Source organism: Leptonychotes weddellii, chromosome 10 (assembly GCF_054177405.1).
Source record: "Leptonychotes weddellii isolate Sample4059 chromosome 10, ASM5417740v2, whole genome shotgun sequence".
Taxonomy (NCBI): domain Eukaryota; kingdom Metazoa; phylum Chordata; class Mammalia; order Carnivora; family Phocidae; genus Leptonychotes; species Leptonychotes weddellii.
The window spans coordinates 91,985,508-92,001,365 of NC_138378.1; the positions used below are offsets into that span (position 1 = coordinate 91,985,508).

Genomic DNA, 15,858 nt, shown 5'->3' on the forward strand with positions numbered 1-15,858 from the left:
GGCGCGCAGCGTTGGCGCCTGAGGGGACTCCCCGGCCACCTGCAGGTGCCACCGCGCCGAGGGAGCGTCGCTAGCAGCAACGCTGGGCCGCCGAGGACGCTAGAGCCGAGGGGGGTCTCCGGGCCAGCGAAGGGCAGGAGCAGAGCCCGCAGCCAGAGCCGGCCCGCCAGCCCGCTGGCCCCGACGGCGCGCTCCCCCATCGGCCAACGGCAGCCAGGCCCCGCGCGGCGGCCGGGGGTGGGGGGCGGCGGCGGCGGCCTCGGGCCTCGGGGCTTCGGGGCGGCCAGCCATGACCTTCGGGCGCAGCGGGGCGGCCTCGGTGGTGCTGAACGTGGGCGGCGCCCGGTACTCGCTGTCCCGGGAGCTGCTGAAGGACTTCCCGCTGCGCCGCGTGAGCCGGCTGCACGGCTGCCGCTCGGAGCGCGACGTGCTCGAGGTGTGCGACGACTACGACCGCGAGCGCAACGAGTACTTCTTCGACCGGCACTCGGAGGCCTTCGGCTTCATCCTGCTCTACGTGCGCGGCCACGGCAAGCTGCGCTTCGCGCCGCGGATGTGCGAGCTCTCCTTCTACAACGAGATGATCTACTGGGGCCTGGAGGGCGCGCACCTAGAGTACTGCTGCCAGCGCCGCCTCGACGACCGCATGTCCGACACCTACACCTTCTACTCGGCCGACGAGCCGGGCGCGCTGGGCCGCGACGAGGCGCGACCCGGCGGTGCCGAGGCGGCCCCCTCCAGGCGCTGGCTCGAGCGCATGCGGCGGACCTTCGAGGAGCCTACGTCGTCGCTGGCCGCGCAGATCCTGGCCACCGTGTCGGTCGTGTTCGTGATCGTGTCCATGGTGGTGCTGTGCGCCAGCACGCTGCCTGACTGGCGAGCCGCGGCGGCCGACAACCGCAGCCTGGATGACCGGAGCAGGTACTCCGCCGGCCCTGGGAGGGAGCCCTCCGGGTAGGACGCACTGCTTCTCTGCCCGTCCCGTCCGTCCTGTCGCGTCTGTCCGTTCCGTCCGTCGGTCGCGTCTCCGTCCTGTTTGCCTCCGGGCTGCCGAGCCAGGCCGGGTTCCGGGCCCAGCGAGGCCAGCCAGGGGACGGGTTGGCCCTCACTTCCCACTCCTATTTTCCTGGCACCAGGCGGCTGGGGTCGGTACAGTAGGCTCTCTCCTCTTGAGGGCGAATCGCCAGGCATGGGGAGGGGCAGGTAGAGAGAAACAAGGCTCCCATCTTTTAGTTTACTTTTGAGCAAATAGAAACCAGTTAACTAGATGTCCCTAAACTTTTATTGTTAGTATTCAACAATTTAACCTTGGGCTAAGAGCAACTTGAATTGTTTGCCAATTTTTGGTGGTGTTTGAAAAGATGAAGTTGGTTATAGTGAAATATGGCCTACTATATACAGGCCACACATTGTATACACTTTGCATAATATGTACTTTAATGGAATTATTAGATTCTAAAGGAGATTAACTTAACGATAGACTCTAAATAATGGATGTCTGTGCCCTTTTCTCTTTTCTTTTCCAATGGAGTTAGCAAAGCACCTGTCCATTGTTTGGTACCAAAGATACACACTGACTTTCAGAAGGATCTTCAGTATGGGGAGGGAAAAAATCACTACCTTGGAAAAGAAGAAACATTTAAACTGCCCCAAATCCTGAAACAGTATTAGTTAATAGTTTTTTTTTTTTTCAGTTTATTAGGATGAAAGGAAAATATTTTATTTTTTTAATTTTTATTATTATTTTTTAAAGGTTTTATTTATGTATTTGACAGAGCGAGACAGAGAGAGAGGGGACACAAACGGGGAGTGGGGGAGGAAGAAGCAGGCCTCCCGCAGAGCGGGGAGCCTGATGCGGGGCTCGATCCCAGGACCCTGGGATCATGACCTGGGCCACCCAGGCGCCCCGAAAAGAAAATATTTTAATCTTTACTTCTATCGTGTTTACCTTTCGATAGAGATAATATACTTCTGTTTTTAGTACTGGTGAGTTTATTTTGCATGTTTGGTAGGAAGAATAAACAGTAAAGTTGGATTTCAAGGGAGACAGTCTCTTTGAGCCCAAACACAAAATTGTATATTGTTTTACTTTTGATGCTGTTTTTTAAATTTTTTATTCACTTAAAAATTTTTTTATTTATTTGAGGGAGAGAGAGAGCACAAGTGTGGGGAGAGGCAGAGGGAGAGGGACAAGCAGATTCTCGGCTGAGCAGGGAGCCCCATGTGGGCCTCCATCCCAGAACACTGAGATAACCACGACCTGAGCCGAAGGCAGACACTTAACCAACAGAGCCACCCAGGTGCCCCTTGGATACTGTTTTAAGAGGCCCCCCTCCATTCATTTTTATTGGTTTTATTTATTTATTTTTCCTCCATTCTTTTTTTTTTTTAAGAATTTTTTATTTATTCATTTGAGACAGAGAGATACAGAGAGAGAGAGAGTAGGAGCAGTGGGGAGAGGTGGAGGGAGGGGGAGAAGCAGACTCCCCACTGAGCAGGGAGCCTGATGCGGGGCTCGATCCCAGGACCTGGAGATCATGACCTGAGCTGAAGGCAGACGCTTAACGACTGAGCCACCCAGGCGCCCCTCCTCCATTCATTTTTAAAATTAGGTTGTGCCTGATAATCTTTTCCTGATAGACATGTGCATGTTTCCAATGATACTATGTGTCTTGAGGTTGCAGTGCATTACTTACACATAATATTCTTCCTTTGGAGAGTGAAGATTGTTTTTTAATCTAAGAGGTAAATAAAATTGTCTAGTTCCACAGAGTCCATTACTAATATATTGATATCTTGGCATGAAATCCAAGATACATGCTTTAAAAGGAAATTCATTAGTAAAGTAATTTTGTTTAATGTATTATGTTCTGAGTTTTTGATTTACAGATAAGAATTACTTATTTAGTATTCCATCAGTACAATGAAATGAATTTATATATCTAAATACGTAAGTGCCCTTGATTCTTTTAGAGGACCATAGGAAAATGAGCCATAACTCGCCTTGAAATGATTCACTAGTAATTGTGGAATTCTAAGGTTAGTGAAAGTTCAAGCTACATTAGCAAAGGAAACAGGAGAATTGAGTTAGACTTCCCGGGACTGCAAAAGAAGTAAAGGAAGAAGAGGAATGCTTGATTTGTGTATATGTATTTTACATATGCATGTAATTATCCAAGTCAGAACTGTTTCCTAGATACCCAGATATTTCAGGCAAAAGCATATTTTTCTTGGCTTAAAGGTCCTGTTTTAAGGTTTACTCTCCAAGTGTAGGTATATGAAAACCAACCTCTGTAATCCCAAACAGATAAGATGGATAGGTGAGCAGCTGAGGAGGCTGGAAGTCACAGAGGGAGCCTCCCATAGGCCTCCTCCAGCTGATAGGGCCTCTACACTGGCACTTTGGCAATAGTCTCTCAAACCCTGCTTGCTTGTGGTTGCTGAAATTAGTCTTTTTAAAACATCATTCTGATCATCTGACCATATTTGGCATCTACCAGATAAAGCCAAAACTTTTTTCTTGGCTTTTAAGGCTCTTTATGGTTTCCCCCCAGTCTGCCTTTCTTTTTTTCCCTCTTTTCTTTTTTAAAAAAGATTTTATTTATTTATTTGACACACAGAGAGAGAGAGAGAGAGAGAGAACAAGCAGAGGGAGCAGCAGAGGGAAAGGGAGAAGCAGGCTCCATGTTGAGCAGGGAGCCAGATGTGGGCTCGATCCCAGGACCCTGGGATCATGAGCTGAGCCGAAGGCAGATGCTTAACTGACTGAGCCATCCAGGTGCCCCCACAATCTGCCTTTCTTGACTTATCCTGTCATCATTTGCAAGCATCTTTTTTGAGTATCTGCTGTGTTCAAGGCACTGTTGGTATTCCAAATATTGTAACTTTTTTTTTAAATAAAGAAATGGTGTTAAGTTGGTGATACAGGAATCAGAGGCACAACTGATCAACAATTGAGTTGTTCTGGGACACAATTTGGCCTTCAAAGTGGAGGAGGAGGCGGATGGAAACAAGTCATCTTTGGAAGGTTGCAGAGGTTGTATACTGCCCAACAGTGGTGGTGGTGGGGTGTCATTTATATGAACTGTAGTGTTCACAATCTTTATAACTATGTGTGCCCCGCCTGAGAACATAATAAGGAATATTTTCCAGGTAAAAGGAAGAGCAAGGGCATAGGCATGAAATTAGCATATTAGAGAGCGTGAGTCCAGTGATGGAGTGAGAGGTGGATAGAGAGCAGATGTTAGAAGGCCTCGAATGAGAAAGAGAATGATTTTATTTGTAGGCAGTAGTTAGCTGTTGGCACATTTGAGGTGAGTGGGTTATGCATATAAAATAACAAATGTCATGAGTTCTGTACTGTGAATTGGGATGGTGAAGATGGGAAACAGGAGGATGAGTTTGGAGATCTTTGCAGACGGAGGGAATGAGGGTGTGGGTTGTATTGAGGTGGTTAGAATGGAGAAGAAATGACCACTCTGGGAAATATTAGGAAGACTCATAATTAATCCAGGGCATTGGAAGGATACAGGCAGGCATCAGGGACTGATTACCTGGGCTTCCAGGAGCTAGGAACACTCCCGACCACTTGCAGCCTCTGTTTGTCCAGACTGGTCTGCTCATTTGTTCCTGAACCACTCTAGTGTTCCTTACTGTGCAGTCCCTTGCCTATTGAAATTGGATCATCCATCAAGCCCAACTCAGATTCTGTTTCTTTTTTGAAGCTTTTCCTGCCTACCTTAGTAGATGTGATGTTTTCTTTGAATTTCTTGAGGGATTGCTTATTTGTACTATGTATTTACTGTCTATAATATCCTTCCTAGCATGATAGTTATTTTTTCATATAAACATGTCCTAGCTCCTAAACTAGATGAGACGAAAAGCCCTAGAAGGCAGCTAAATTCTCCTATACTATTTATTATGACAGCATCTTTTAGAAAAAAATTATTATTCTGGCACAATAAATTGTACTGTTTATATTACAATTTAGAATATAACCTTCCAGGAATATATCTTCTGTTGCATAAATTGAAGAGCTGTGTGACGTAAGGCCTTGGACTTCAGCTGGTGGAACTCTTAGTTGAGGAGGATGGGATCTTGTGCTAGAAATGAGGAAAAAAAGTCTTTTAAATCAAAGAATGATTATCAGGTACTGATTGTGGAAAAGGAATAAAGACAAGCATAGCATTTTTTTCATTAAACTTTGAAATTTTAGAATAGCACAGAATCTCAAGTTTGGAACAAATCTTGAGAGGTCTTCCAGATCAATAATTTGAAAGCTTTTTGTGTAGGAATATGACCCTTTTAAATTGGTATGTTCTGAGGGTTAATAATCATATAAATAATGGTTTAAAGTCCAAAAGCTACACAAGCAAGCCTTTCTCCATCTCCTGCGTATTTAGTTCTTTTCCCTAGATGTAACCAAAGTTGTTTGTATTTTGTGTGTCATTTTAGAGACATGCGATGTATTTGCAAGCATATCATATATATTTACAGAACCACCACAACAAAACCAGTGTAATAATACTGTCCTGAAACTGGCTTTTTAAACTAACCAACATGCCATGGAGCTTGTTCTGTATGAGTCTATAAAGAGCTACCAAATTCTTTTATGCAGCTGCATAATAGTCCACTGTATGAATGTCCCATAGCTTTTGGACATTTATGTTGTCTCATCTATAGAAATGCTTTAGTGAATATCCTGTATGTGTACATTATTTTTGCCTTTGCCCATAGGATAAATTCCTGAAAGTTAAGACATAGGCTCAAAGGGCTTGTGCATTTGTAATTTGCATAGATAATTCCAAATTGTTCTCCAAAAAGATGTCATTTTATGCTCCTGCCAGCAATGTGTGGGAGGACATGCTTTTTCAAATGCCATAAGTGTTGTGATACTTCTGATTTTTTTTTTTTTTTTGATACTTCTGATCTTTACCATACCATACTGGAGAAATATCTATCTAGTAGCTTTAATTTATTTTTGCCTTACTATTTTTTAAACATATACTGGAATGGAATATAAACACACAATCCTGTAATATTTGATGTCAGAAAATACGTTAGGGACAACTTTCAAGTCATCCTAGCTTTTGTACATTTGGACCTTCTACCATAAGCAGATTTTAGTTATTTTTTTATTCTGGTGACTGTGCCCAGCAGTGTGGCTGCAGGGGCACATGAGATGAGGTTCCTCCTCATGCAGTCGGTGGGCTGGTGGTGATAGTAGGAAGGGAGGACAGACCGCAAAGGAAGCAAATAAACAAGAATTTCAGATCGTGAAGGGAAATCAAATAGGGTATACAGGTATAGAATGCAGCAGGAGTGTCGTTTGCATAGGATGTGAGGAGGTGACATGAGTGGAGACCTGAATGATGAGGAAGACCCAGCCTTGGAGGAAGGAGGGAAGAGTGTTCTTGACAGAGGGAACAGCAGAAACTCTGGGATGACAGTGAGCTTGGCTTGTCACCAGAATGGAAGGAAAGCCCATGTGGGCTAGCAGTTAGTCCAAGGGCAAGAGAGGGTTAGATGAGATTCCAGGCGAGGCAGAGACCTATCAGGCTCGGCCTGTGTGCCATGGGAAGGAGTTTGGATTTTCTTCCAAGTGGGGCAGGAAAGCCTTTGGAAGGTTTTAAAGCAGAGGAAAGATATGATCTGATGTGGTTTCAAAACACCAGTGACCACTGGGTGGAGAATGAAGCAGAGGCAACAGCAGATGCAGCAAGACCTGACAGGTCAGAGAATATGGGGCTTGATTAGGGGAGTAGCAGTGGAGATGGTGAGAAGTCATTGGATTCAGGTAGATATGTGGGTCTTTATCATGTTCCTAATGGTGATTCATCCACTGGTACTAGGAAAAGTGTGAGATCTTAATGAAGCAGTTAGAGCTACTGGCCGTTGGGGTCTCTCCTGCTTAACTGGCTTGGCCCACATGTCATGAGCTGGGAATCCAGTTGTTTTCTACAGGGTCTGCTTCTCATTTTGGGGGGTATTGTGAGGAGAAGGATCTGGAGAAGAGATCTTTCGAGAGTCAGTGGGAGAGCGCTCATTTGCCATTTTCCTTTCTGTACAACCCAAACCATCTCATCAAGAGGACTTCTGGTAAAGATCTTTGGTAAATGCATTCACAACCTTCACTAATGAACAGTTCTGGTAATCTTAGAATGCTGATGGTCTTACTGTTTTATCTGACTGGTAAGACAAACTACAGATTTTTCAGGCAGTTCGCCTTCCAGGACCATTGAGTATCATTCTGACACTGCCAAGGAGGTGAATGTTGTTTTGGCATTTTAACATACAGGCATACTCATCTTTTTTTTAAACTTTATTTATTTATTTATTTATTATCTCTACACCCAGCAGTGGGGCTTGAACTCAAAACCCCCGAGATCAAGTCGCACGCTTTTGTGACTGAGCCAGCCAGGCACCCCGACATACTCATCTTTTAAAATCACTCAGTATTGCTAGCCTGTATCATAAAAAGAGGCTCTTTGCTAGTCAAAACTTTGAGAAAGATGGGTCAGATACAAAGTACTTATCCCTTTTACTTTTTGGTCCCTTTTGCCTCTGAACTTCTGTCCCCTCAGCCAGTCTCAGCTGTAGTGTTCTCTTTTGAGTTTTAAATCTCTTTATTGTGCAAAGTCCTGCTGTAACTTTAATTTGTTCTTTAGAAATTCTAGAAGTTGCTTCATGTTGGAATTTTGATCTTTAATTTGTATTGCTTTGTGTTGTGGTAGTGAGACTCTGAGATGTAAAGATGTTCAAGTTTTTTGCAGTGTTATTTTTAGCCCAAGTTTAAAAAATGAAATACATAATCAAAATGAAACACCAGGTGATGGCAATTTAAAAATCAGTTGTATTACTTCTGTTGCCTATTAGGTCAATATTACATAAATTCAGTAGGTTTTTAAGTACTTTAAAAATAAAAAGCAATATTTGAAACCGAAGGTGAAAGTCTCAGTGCTTTTACTTTGCAGATAAGGTGGATATTTTCGGAAGCTGGTAATTAATAGATCTCTGATAGGATTGAACATAACCGTGAATCTCAGTTAAATTCTGTTCTTACACAGTGGACTGTTTCTTTTAATATGTGTACAGGGTTTTTCTATCTGCTGCCAATTTTAGAATTCAGTGGAAACTTTCGTCAGTACCCCTTTTTTAATCAAGGTGCCTTTTTTCTCCCTTAGTAAGCAAGTAATTTTCAATGTTATTCTTTTTTTTTTTTGAAAACTTTGCTCACTGGAAAAAAGTATGGTTCTAAGTATTATGAAGTGAAGAGTAAATATGCCCTTTTCTCCTCAATCCCATTACCCCATTTCTGGGTATTCTTTCCAGAAATGCACATATAAACATACACACACACACACATTTGTGTGTGTATAAATTATATATACATATTATATAGAACTTTTTAAAGATTTATTTATTTTAGAGAGAGAGAGAGCACGGGTGTGCACAAGCAGGGGGAGGGGCATAGGGAGAGGGAGAAGGAGCGGGGAAGCAGATTCCCCGCTGAGCAGGGAGCCCATAGCAGGCCGATCTCAACACCCTGAGATCATGACCCTCGTGGAACCAAGAGTCCAAGGCTCAACTGACTGAGCCACCCAGGCTCCCCTTATATTATATAAATATTTTTAAAAATTTATAACTGGGATTGTTCTATAATCTTGTTTAACAATTTGCTTTTTTCTCAACATCTTGGAACTCTTTCCTTATCAGTTGATACCAATCTTCCTCATTCTTTTGAAAATCTGTAGAGTGTTCTATTGTATGGATGGGCCACAATTCAGTTCAACAAGCATCTGTCCTGTCAATAACAGTGATGGCTTTCATAGTAATATTTATTTAATACTTAATATATGCTAGCCGCTTGTTAAGTTTTTACATGTATTTTGTCATCTGAGTCTCCTAACAATCCTGTGAGGTGGCACTGTTACTATCCCCATTTTATGACTGAGATTTGGGTAGGTGGGGGGCTATGTCAGTTCACAGAGTGGGTAAGTGGTGACCTGGTGTTTGATTTCCACATCCTTGCTCCACACTGCTGTGCAATGTTTGGTTTGACTCCTGCTTTTCAAAAATGCAAACAATGGGGACACCTGGGTGGCTCAGTTGTTAAGGGTCTGCCTTTGGCTCAGGTCATGATCCCAGGGTCCTGTGTTCGAGCCCTGCGCTGGACTCCCTGCTCAGCAGGGAGTCTGCATCTCCCTCTGCCTCTCCCCCTGCTTGTGTTCCCTCTCTCACTGTCAAATAAATAAATAAATAAATCTTTAAAAAATATATATACAGTGGTACAGAACTATCTTTTTCATATATCTTTGCAAATTGGTGTGAGTATATATGTTTGATAAACTCTAAGGTGGAAAAATAGCTGGATCAAGAGGATTGTGTTTAAAGAAATTTTTTTGACAGATATTACCCAATTTCCCCCTAAACTATGAAATTCAGCATTACTCTTTATTCATAATAGTGACTATAATAATAAGCAATTAATAATCAATAGAATGCTATAATTAATAACATTTAATAGCAAAGATTTGGAAATCACTGCCTTTTAAAAATATAATGGCTTTATCGAGATATAACTCAGATACTGTTGAACTCTCCTTTAAAGGGTACAGTTCAGTGAACTTTAGTATATTCACAGGATGGTACAAGTATCATCATCCATACCACTTTAAGCATTATGTCTTTTTTTTTTTTTTAAGATTTTATTTATTTATTTGAGAGAGAATGAGAAAGAGAGCACATGAGAGGGGGGAGGGTCAGAGGGAGAAGCAGACTCCCCGCTGAGCAGGGAGCCCGATGCGGGACTCGATCCCGGGACTCCAGGATCATGACCTGAGCCGAAGGCAGTCGCTCAACCAACTGAGCCACCCAGGCGCCCCTAAGCATTATGTCTTGATGGTGTGTTTGAAGGAGTATAAAATGTGTTAGAAAGCTGGAGCCCGTGAATGGCTAAGAAAGAAACCCAGGCATTTTGGCTGAGCAGATGAATCAGATGAAGCAATAGGCAAGCCATTTCTGTTTGAATGAATTCATTCATTCATGAACTGGTGGGTTCTTTTGGAGTGTTTGGAAAAGTTATACATACTTAAGTGATTTTCTTAGCCTGTGAGCAAGGACTCCTCAGCTTTTACTCCACTGGTGAAGAGAAGTGTGTAATTGAGGCAATCATCTGACTTTCTCAGGCAAAAAAAAAAAAAAAATGTCAAAAGGAAAACATTATGGTGGAAAGAATCCAGGACTCCCAAGTCAGGAGGCCTCCCTTGAGTTAATTCCTTACCTTTCTCTGGGCCTGTACCCTCATCAAGGAAGAGTCAATGAGAGAATGGAGACTGAGCCCTCAGCAGGAATCCAAACTTCCTTAGTTCTTTATCTTTCCCTGTACTGGGCCTCTTCTCACCGTCTCTCTTTACTTGAGGTAGCTTGTGAATGTCTTAGCTCCTTTTTAGTCTACAAGTTCTTTGAGAACAGAAATTCTGTGCTTCACCACATGTAGTTCAATGCCTTGCACATGGGTAGTCACTCAGCATGTATTTTAAATGAATTATACATGTGAAAGAACCATGCAAATATAATAGCATTTTATTTTATTTTATTTTAAGATTTTATTTATTTATTTGAGAGAGAGAATGACAGCATTCCTGTTGACAGCAGGGAGCCCGATGCGGGACTCGATCCTGGGACTCCAGGATTATGACCTGAGCCGAAGGCAGTCGCTTAACCAACTGAGCCACCCAGGCGCCCCGCGTTTTATTTTTTTTTTAAGATTTTATTTTCACGTAATCTCTACACCCAACATAGGGCTTCAGCTCACAATCCCGAGATCAAGAGCTGCACACTCTACTGACTGAGCCAGCCAGGTGCCCCACATTTTCATTTTTGATTGGAAAGTGTGTATTTATAAGTTGCCTTCAACCTATGAGCAGGTTATATTTTAAGAAATCAATTGCAAAATGGTTTTATGGCATCCCATTCATTGATTCATTAAATTCGACAAATATTTATTGATACCCATTTATTATTATTCTGGGTGCTGGGGATAAGGCAGGGAGCAAAACAGAGTCCCTGTCCTCAAGAACCATCTACTCTCATAAATAAATATATAGCAGATAGTGATAAGTGCTATGAAGAAACAAAGCAGAATGAGGGGTTTATAGAGTGTGAGCCATGGGTCCTGAAAGTTCTGTTTGATCAGGTGATGGATGTCTGAACAAGGCCTGGGAGGGCTGCAGGAGGCAGCCATGAAAGTATCTGGCCGAGAGAGTTCCAAGCATAGGGCATGTAAGTATAAACCTTAAAATCTTAAAAAAAAAAAAAAAAAGAATTTATTTATTTATTTATTTATTTATTTTAGAGAGAGAAGGGGAGGTGTGGGGAGGGGCAGAGGGAGAGTGAGAGAGAATCTTAAGCAGGCTCCATGCTCAGCTTGGAGCCCAACGTGGGGCTTGATCTCACGACACTGAGATCATGACCTGAGCCGAAATCAAGAGTTGGATGCTTAACCTACGGAGCCACCCAGGCGCCCTAGGCACCCCTGATTTAATTTTAAATTTTAAAAGCTCACTCTGGCTCCAGTATAGAGGACAGACTCTAGGAGGCAAGGGGGGAGCCAGTGAGGCCAGTTAGGACCACCATTACACCTAATACTCAAAGCGCTGCCTAGAGTCCTGCATCCAGGCTGCTAGCTGCCATGTTGATCTGGGTTGTGGTGGCAGGGTTTCCTTTTTCATTTTCTGGGTAAATAAATTATTGTAATCGGTCCGGTTTGCCTCTGACATCATCATAGGACCAGGGTGTCTGCTGTCCCTCACACTCTGTGGCAGGACTGGTGGTCTGGAGCGATGGTGAGCAGACTGAGGCCCGCAGACAGCTCAGGCCCACTGCCTGTTTTGTACAGCCCCTGAGCTAAGAATGGTTTTTACACTTTCACCTTTTATTTTTATTATTATTTTTAAAGATTTCATTTTTAAGTGATCGCTACACCCAATGTGGGGCTCGAACCCATAACCCGGAGATCAAGAGTTGCATGCTCTTCTGACTGAGCCTGCCAGGTGCCCCGCTTGTTACACTTTTAAAATGGTGGAAAAGTAATCAAAAGAAGCATACTGTTTTATGACTCGTGAAAATTATCTGACATGCGAATTTCAGTGTCCATAAGTAGAGTTTTATTGGAGCACAGCCACGCTCATTTGTTTACATGTTATCCGTGCGGCCTTCTTGCTGCTTCCCATGGAGTTGAAGGGTTGCAACAGAGACATTGTGGCCTGCAAAGCCTGAAACAGTTACTCTCTGGCTCTTTACAGGAAAGGCTTGCCAATCCTTGGTCTAGAATGGTCTTGTCATGGGTTTGGGCCTGTCCAGCTGTATGCCCTCAAGCACATTCCTTCTCTGAGCCTTGGTGCATCCCCCTTTGTAAAGTAAGGGTAGCAGATAGAGAGGGTCGAGGGTGGGTTCCTCTAAACCAGCAGGATGCCAGATGCTGCCCTCGGATCTCAGAGAGGCCCACCCTGACTCACAGATTATTCTGTTTCCCCAAGATACTTCCCCTAACCAGAGCTCATTATTCCATCATAAGAGCTCTGGTACAGCAGGGACTTTTATGAGTATTTACGGTTGGTGTGGGAAATCAAGTATTTAGAAGTTAGGGACTGTGTGTGAATTTCAGGTTAAAGATCTAGATTTACAAGCGTACTCTGCACTGATGCATGTGAGAAGTGGCTGGGGATGGGCGGATGACCAAAACTGGGATTCGCAAGGTGTAGGTACTATTAAATCAGGGACTGCGTTGGTGTAACAGATTAAAAGGTTACAATTGTGTAGGAAATAGAATGGGAAAGACATTTCAAAAAAGGAAGTGAGTCATATCCGTTAATACTCAGTTGGCCTTGAGGCCTAATCAGCTCGGTGTTCAGTAGCTTCCTGTATAGTGAGGTGAGGCCAGAAGGTGAAACGGTCCTGCTATAGAAGGGACACTGATTTGGCAGCAGAACCAGAGCTGCCTGGGGTGTCGTGCAAGGGCCTCCGGTGCAGCATCATTGAAGTCTAGGGAAGACCGTGTTCCCCGAATGCCAGGCGCAAGAACACGGTGGAGGGGGGCAGTGGTACCAAATATTCTCCGCCACCATGTACTCACAGCTAAAAAAAAAAAAAAAAAAAAAGTTAACCAGGAATGCCCTTGACGTTGCAGTCAAAATTATTGCTTTTATCACAGCTGATCCTTAAGTGTGTATTTTTAAGTATCTTACGGGATGAAATGGGAAGTTGCAGAAGGCAATTCTGCCGCATACGGAAATACTGACTGTCTCAAGGGAGAGTACATGTACAGTTGGATGAGTTGCAAGCTGTACTAGCAGCTTTTTTCAAGAAACAACATTTTTATTTGAAAGAACGACTGACAAACGGTGGCTATTCAGGCTTGAGTATATAGTGTACCAGACATTTTCTCATACCTGAGCAAGGTGAGTCTTTCACTTCAAGGAAAACAGCAGGACAGCATTTGTTGCCAATGATAAAATTTAGAGCTTTTTTGTTTTTTTTTTTGAAGATTTTATTTGGGGCGCCTGGGTGGCTCAGTCATTAAATGCCTGTCTTCGGCTCAGGTCATGATCCCGGGGTCCTGGGATGGAGCTCCGCATCAGGCTCCCTGCTCAGCCAGGAGCCTGCTTCTCCCTCTCCCACTCCCCCTGCTTGTGTTCCCTCTCTCACTGTGCCTCTCTCTGTCAAATAAATAAAATCTTAAAAAAAAAAAAGATTTTATTTATTTATTAGAGAGAGAGAGAGAGCTAGGGGAGGAGGGAGGGACAGAGGGAGAGGGAGAGGGAGAAGCAGATGCCCTGCTGAGCGTGGAGCCCAACTCGGGCCTCCATTCCAGGACCCTGAGATCATGACCTGAGCCGAAGTTGGGGGCTTAACCAACTGAGCTGCCCAGGTGCCCTTAAAATTAGAGCTTTCAAGTAAAAATTAGGCACTCGGAAAGCTCGGATTTGCCACTGTGCACTTGCTGGCTTCCTGGCTCATAACTTTTCTGATGAGATTGATAGTGATATTAATAACTGTGACTTTTAAAATATAGAATGAGATGTGTTAACATTTGGAAGATCTGCATAATTCAGTAACCAATACATCCTAAATGACCCAACACCTGATGTTACAACACCATGCAAAAGATCCATCCCGGGTATCTGAGGGACAAGGGGTTTTGATGTTACTGAATACCAAAAGTTCAGTGACAAGAGTTGTTTCCATGTTGCAGCTAACCTTGAAAAAACTCCCACTTTTCTCGAGTTTTGGGGTGGTATCAAAGAAGCATATTACAATTATCAGAAAAGGTTATTAAAATACTCTTTCTTTTTCCAACGACATATTTTTGTAAGGCTAAATTCTCTTTATATTCTTTAAAACAACATAGCACAACATATTGAATGCAGAAACAGATATGAAAATTTAGCTGTCCTATATATATTTTTCAATTCTCTCTCTCCTTCCTTCTCTCTCTTCCTTCTTTTTCCTTTCTTTTTGTCTTAGAATTCAAAAGTGGAGAAGGTTGTCAATGCATTTACATATAATTTGAATTGAAAAAAATAAATCCATCTGTTCCTTAAGAAAGTACATCTGATTTGAATGATTGGTTTTTTTGGGTTTTTTTTTTAGATTTTTTTTTTATTATTATTTTTATTTATTTGACAGAGAGAGACACAGCGAGAGAGGGAACACAAGCAGGGGGAGTGGGAGACGGAGAAGCAGGCTTCCCGCCGAGCAGGGAGCCTGATGCGGGGCTCGATCCCAGGACCCTGGGATCGTGACCTGAGCCGAAGGCAGACGCTTAACGACTGAGCCACCCAGGTGCCCCTGAATGATTGGTTTAACAGTGAAGATTGACTTTGTGGATTCAATTACATGATGGGCATGTTCCAAAAGCTGAATAAGACAAGTTTGCAGTTCCTAGGTTTTGATGAAAATATACTTAAAGCACATAAGATATAAATATTTAATTTAAAGTGTTGTATTGTCGGGATGCCTGGCTGGCTCAGTTGGAAAAGCATGCAACTCTTGATCTCGGGGGTCATGAGTTTGAGTCCCACATTGGGGGTAGAGAGTACTAAAATAAATAAATAAATAAAAATAAAATAAAATGTTGTATTGACAAAGATGTATTGAAATATCTTAATATCCCAACCTTCTCTGATATTACCAGATTTAGGGCTGGTTTCTGAAAGTAGAGGAGTAATTGCTATATTTGGCATAAGTCTTGGTCTAAGTGCTTTTTTTAATGCAGTACCTCCCAGGAAGTAAGTAAGTGAGTGAGTGATTCTAATGATGGGCAACGAATCCTTTTGCAGGTTAAGTGGTTGTCAGTTTTGCTTTCAGCAAATTTGAAGAACATAATTGATTCCATAGTAGATTATTATTATTATTATTTTTTAAAGATTTTATTTACTTATGAGAGAGAGAGAAGAGCACAAGAGGGGTGAGGGTCAGAGGGAGAAGCAGACTCCCAGCTGATCAGGGAGCCTGATGTGGGACTCGATCCTGGGACTCCAGGATCATGACCTGAGCCGAAGGCCGTCACTTAACCTACTGAGCCACCCAGGCGCCCTATTATTATTATTTTTAAAGATTTTATTTATTTATTTGACAGAAAGAGACACAGCAAGAAAGGGAACACAAGAAGGGGGAGTGGGAAAGGGAGAAGCAGGCTTCCCGCAGAGCAGGGAGCCCGATGTGTGGGGCTCGATCCCAGGACCCTGGGATCATGACCTGAGCCGAAGGCAGACACTTAACGACTGAGCCACCCAGGCACCCCCACAGTAGACTATTAAAAACAGTTTTTTCCAATTTTTAATTTTACAAATATCA

The 15,858-nt window shown here is 43.2% G+C and overlaps 1 protein-coding gene across 2 annotated transcripts in view; it reads left to right on the forward strand.

Moving 5' to 3' along the window:
- Positions 1-283: 283 nt before the first annotated feature.
- Positions 284-15,858, forward strand: part of KCNG3 (potassium voltage-gated channel modifier subfamily G member 3) — a 45,337-nt gene continuing 29,762 nt past the window's right edge. Inside the window, exon 1 of one of the 2 annotated variants that reach the window (XM_006730996.3) lies at positions 284-954. In XM_006730996.3, coding sequence (XP_006731059.1) covers positions 290-954 — 665 coding nt within the window. In that variant the 5' untranslated portion in view covers positions 284-289. The remainder of the gene's footprint in view (positions 955-15,858) is intronic. The other variant, XM_006730997.3, reaches the window with a different exon arrangement.